This window comes from Cupressus sempervirens, chromosome 10, assembly GCF_028749045.1.
Source record: "Cupressus sempervirens isolate cs-2001-9-10 chromosome 10, ASM2874904v1, whole genome shotgun sequence".
In the NCBI taxonomy this organism is placed as follows: domain Eukaryota; kingdom Viridiplantae; phylum Streptophyta; class Pinopsida; order Cupressales; family Cupressaceae; genus Cupressus; species Cupressus sempervirens.
In genome coordinates this window covers 13,656,212-13,661,497 of record NC_143127.1, presented here as the reverse complement: position 1 = coordinate 13,661,497, position 5,286 = coordinate 13,656,212, and the positions used below count along the sequence as shown (strand labels likewise).

General features: G+C 35.5%; 1 protein-coding gene across 2 annotated transcripts; it reads left to right on the top strand.

Annotated features, from left to right (window-relative positions):
* The first annotated feature begins 283 nt into the window (after positions 1 to 283).
* On the top strand, positions 284 to 3,358 carry LOC149532322 (uncharacterized). 2 transcript variants are annotated; one of them, XM_089805011.1, is made up of 3 exons: positions 284 to 459; positions 1,378 to 1,739; positions 2,485 to 3,358. In XM_089805011.1, exons 2-3 carry the CDS (start codon positions 1,425 to 1,427, stop codon positions 3,031 to 3,033), a joined length of 864 nt encoding a protein of 287 aa, XP_089661137.1. In that variant the 5' UTR covers positions 284 to 459; positions 1,378 to 1,424; the 3' UTR covers positions 3,034 to 3,358. The 2 variants fall into 2 exon arrangements, with proteins under 2 accessions (XP_089661137.1, XP_089661136.1); XM_089805010.1 differs by having other exon boundaries at positions 286 to 839.
* The last annotated feature ends 1,928 nt before the right edge of the window (positions 3,359 to 5,286 follow it).

The window sequence follows — 5,286 nt, the reverse complement described above, 5'->3', positions numbered from 1 at the left end:
TTATTGAAATATCTTCCCTCCCTTTTATCGTAGGGTGCACTTGCAGACACTTGTCGGTGTAGTGGGTTGTACAAATAAAAAACAAAACCTAACCGTACATAAAGGCTCTAGGAAAAGAGAGCCTTTTACATTGAAATATCATAAACGTTGATTAAGAAAGGCCCATACAACGAGAATCTGCATTGAATGCGCACAAGAGAGTTTTGCACGTATCCTGACTTTCTTATCACTCCGCCCTCTTAATTCCACCTAATATCCATTTATAATACGCAATTTGTTCATATTAACAACGCTAACCTTCTTAGATAGATACCTTCTCTTTTATAAATCTCATTGAGGGAATCCTGGCAGAAACAAATCTTAAAATCCATGTTCTTCTGCAGGAGAAAGAGAAATAAAATAAGAGCCCATCTGCTCACTGTGCTGTGCTTTGCTGTTTGAGCACAAGTGTTTTGCAAGGTAGGCTCATCTCATCTCATCTCATCCCTTTGCCTTTGCCTTTGCCTTTGCCTGGCCTATGGCTTTGCACTTTCTTCCAATGGACTAGTAATTAAAAGCAAGGTGGGTTTGAGAACAAAGAGGAGGAAAGGGCAAAAAAGTATGAAAGTAAGGAGGCTCGTGGCTCACCCGGGGGCTTTGGAGCTCCGTCACCAATGCAGGAGAATAACAACACCCAAAATCCACCATAACTTCTCCCATGGACACCACGAACATATAACAACCACAACATAAAAAGAGCATCAAGTACACAAACTTCTCATCATTACCATTCAACTGCAATCTTATTATGGAAACACCACAGTCCTTAGATACCTTGATCTCTATGGTAGCGCGCCCAGGTGAATGAATCTCCCTTTTTTACCCTTTTTGGCTAGGCAACCTTCATAGATTCTTGTGTGCTGGCTCTAGATTCAATTGTGTAGAAGCTATTTGATTCAAAGTGTTTTTCAATTGTATGAAGTTTATATCTCTGATTATTCTAGGTAGTCCATTATCCATCATCATGATTATTCTAGGTAGTCTATTATCCATCACCAAAAGAGGTGAAGAAAGTGAAAAAAATTCCAAGATCTTTCATTTTCTATTGCAATAAGAATCACAAATATAGAAATGGCCTGTTTTTCAACTGGGTTTTCAGCAGCGAGTCTGTTTTCTTGACACAGTTTTTTATTGGCTCAAGTGACTGCAATTTTTATTGCCCATACGTCATTTCTGGTTCAACAGATATCTTAAATGGCTTCTTTTTCACCAGATGCCATCTTTTTCTAATGACCCATTTCTCACTACCAACGTAGTCAAATTTATGTCTTCTACTACCGATGTTAGAAATTCTCTGCTCATTGGGTTTTTCTGTTTCAATATGAATTGTTTGTGTAGAGGAATTTGAAGAGGAGCAGTACAGTTGTAGAGGAATTCATGAGAAGATGGAGGAGATGACAGGAGATGAGGAGGAGATGAGATGTCAGGAGATGAAGAAGAGGAGGCTGAGTGTGCAGCAGGTGAGATCTCTGGAGAAGAATTTTGAGGTGGAGAACAAGTTGGAGCCCGATCGGAAAATGCAGCTGTCAAAAGAGTTGGGTCTTCAGCCAAGACAGGTGGCTGTCTGGTTTCAGAACAGACGTGCCCGATGGAAGACTAAGCAGCTTGAGAGAGATTATGGTCTCCTCAAACTCAATTATGATGCCCTCAAATCTACCTTTGATGCCATGCACAGAGAAAACCAAAAACTCACTGCTGAGGTCTCTTTCTCTCCTATACTTCTCTTTCTAGTCTTTGAACTGCACTTTCTAGTGATGCTAAAAGATTTTTTAGGCTCTCATGCATTTGCTAACCACATGTAGAAATTTTGATGACATATCTTTCTTTCTTTTACAACTGTTAATTCTCTTTTATTGTTGAAGATAGTTTGTGATTCTAAATGTTGATATAGAAACTTTTATACGGTTGAATTTCAGAAATTGTCATTCAAAAACTATTTTGACAAATATATGTTAGACCTGTATCTTCAGATTTCAATTGAGTCATCTCTTATTTCCAACAATAGCGTTTTAGAAACATTTATAGAAGCTTTCTGCCAAGCAAATAACTGTGTCAAATATATGTGGATGAAAGAGTCTTGTAGTTTCTAGAGCCCATGCCATGTTAAATGCTTATTAAACTGTGTACAATTTGTGCACAATTTTTCAACATAAATGTTTTAGATCATAAATTATTAGGATGAAGCAATAGCTAGAGAGTAAAAAAATGATAGATCATGTACATTGACATACATCATCAAGATGAAGCAATAGTTAGGGAATAAAAATGATGATAGATCACCTACTATGATCGGAAAGTCGATGATGATTAAAAAATTTACACAATTTAATCTAGAAATACAAGAATTTTACCAGCGAAATCTATTACAGTACCATTTGGTGTTCTTGATCTGCATCTTCCTTTGTAAATGTGATATTTTTTTGTTTTGATTTTTTTTGTTTACAGCTGAGCAGTGTGAGAAAGAGAGTGGAGGACGCAGCAAAGAGGAAAGGGAATATTTGTGAAAGGGATGGGGACAGTAATGTTGAAACCAAGCCAGGGATTAGGGCAGTGGCGATGAAACAAGAAGACTATGAAGAAGAAGAAGGAGGAGTAGGGGGGCTTGTGGAGGGGAAGGTAATGAATGGGGTCATTGTTTTCAACGAAAGATTGGAGGGATCGGAGAGTGACAGCAGTGCAATACTAAATGACAATGGAGGGGGAGGTGCAGGAGAAAATAACAGTCCCCATACAATTGATAGCTACATCTGTACCACTTCCTCTCTCAAATACGGTGCATCACATAATATGCAGCCTTCTGCCAGTCATGATGATAATGATAACAAAAGCAATGCAGAAGGTCTAATGGAGGCTTTAAGAGCAGGAAATACATCTTCTGCTGTAGAATATAATCCACAGCAATGCTTTAGGATTGATGAACCGGAGGAATCTTGCAACTTATTCAATGTTGATGACACAGCTGCTGCCACTCTTCCATGGTGGGAGTGGCCGTGATCATTCAAACAATAGCCGTGCCTATTTCTATTTGTTTGTTACATCGTGATGAACACAAGAGAAAAGAAAAAGAAAAAGAATTCCGCCTGGCTATCATTTTAATAAGTAATTTTATAATAAAGTTCTCCTGATCCACAAAAGTACTATTCTGCTGTACTGATAATCTTGTTTGTCCATCACTGGGCATCTTGGTACCCAAACAGTTTTGTAGGATTCGTATCAATATTCTTTTCCAGTGGGATGTGCTCTCTCTCTCATCTTTATTTATTTAAAATTTATCAGACTTCTACAATCTATTTTTGAAGCAAGATTTGTTTCTGGATTAGATATGTATATTATTTTTAGCATCAATGTTTTGGATCACACTCTATGATCTATCATCAGAATTAGAGAATGCAAAAATAGAAAGATAATCTTTATTTATTTGTTTGAGCCTATTTATGTTAGGGGTCAGTGCAGAAGGATCCTTTCTGTATTCTACTTGGTGTATTTCTTACAGGCCAAGATTTATATCTTTAAATTAGCAGAATACATTAAAAATCTACAGCTTCATCCTCTCTGTGATGATTTTCTTTTCGATTCAACCAGTAATTTTGGTAATGACCCTTTCTTTTTCTGGGAAGGATTCTAATGTTTATATCATTCATGTTATGAGCACAAGATTTAGGGACTGATGATTTCATTAAAAGTGATGGACTGATGGACTGAGAGTTATCTATTTGAAATACCATTTTAAGATCTTATCTCTTGAAGTTATAGATTGAGAGGTATCTATTTACAATACGATCTTAAAGATATATATATCATTCATGCTAATCATTTTAGGAACACGAAAATAGGCACTGAGATGTTTTCATTGAAACTAAAGGATTGAGAGGTATCTGTTTGAAGTACCATATTAAGATATTATTTCTTAAAGTGATAGATTGAGAGGTATCTATTTGCAATAAGATCATAAGATCTTATTTCTTAAAGTGATGGACTGAAAGGTATCTATTTGAGATCATCTCTTCTACCATATTTTCTAATATTTTGAATCTTAAAAGATAAATTAATCAAGAAACATACTATTACCAAGTATAATTAATTAGTTTATATTTCATAAGTAGTAATACTTCACCAATAATGATTAGCTAAAAAGACATCACTCGCTTAAAGCTTTCCTCATAATGCAAATGTGATCTCCAAAGAAATAAGACGCCATCATATTATCTTGCACTCTGAATCATTGTAAAGGTAGCTTCCTGCAAATGGGCTGATGCTCTTTCTACGGTTGCTATACAACTGTCCTTCAAATTTAGGCTCCTGATGAACAATTAAACTAAAACTATGATGTTGCTATTAAAATGTCAGAACTTATTGGTGAATAAAAACAAATGAATTGATGTTTGAAAGTGACTGGCAGTTGAAGGGCACCGTGGCAGTACAGAGTTAAATTGCAGGAATATGATGTGATGAGATTTTGGAAGTGTTATGCCAACCTAATCAATTTGCAGGTTATGCGAAAGAAAAAGAATGTGGAAGGATTAAAGCTGCAGAAATATTGTACTGGACACTGTACATATACATAGCTCTATGGGATAAACCCCACGCTATTTGGATTTAATCTCTGCATCTTTCACTTTTGAGATTTGCGTGACTGCAACAAATTCCTTAAAAAAACAAAGTTGATAGCAGAAGCAGCTTTTCATAATCTGATTTTCGCATGAGACGTGTGTATTAGCTTCACCCAAATATTACTGCCTGCTCTCTCGTCTTTCTACCCAGCAACTAAAATGTTCGAGACTGTCAACGACGAGGCTGGTAAATCTAGTTTTAATTTATAAAGACTGATTCAGTCGAGGCAGGTAAATCAGTTGACTAATGATAAAAGTATTAGAGAAAAAAAATTAAAATTTAGAGATTTATATATGGGTTATTATTAATTTTATTAGAATAATTAAACATTCATCATTAGATCTATAGAACCAATTGAAATTAAAAAAACACTGTTCAGACAATAAGAAAAGGAGATAAATTGGGATCACCTAATAACATAGTTTATTTTGAATGAGAAAAGAAAGTCAAAGATGCAAGGGAGTTAACTTCAGAGATAAATTGGGATTACCTAATAACATAGTTCACTTTGAATAAGAAAAGAAAGTCAAAGATGTGAGGGAGTTAACTTCTCAACATGAATTCCATATTTAAATTCATATTACTTAACCCAATGAGCCTATATTACTTATTCAAATTAGTCATCTATGACACATC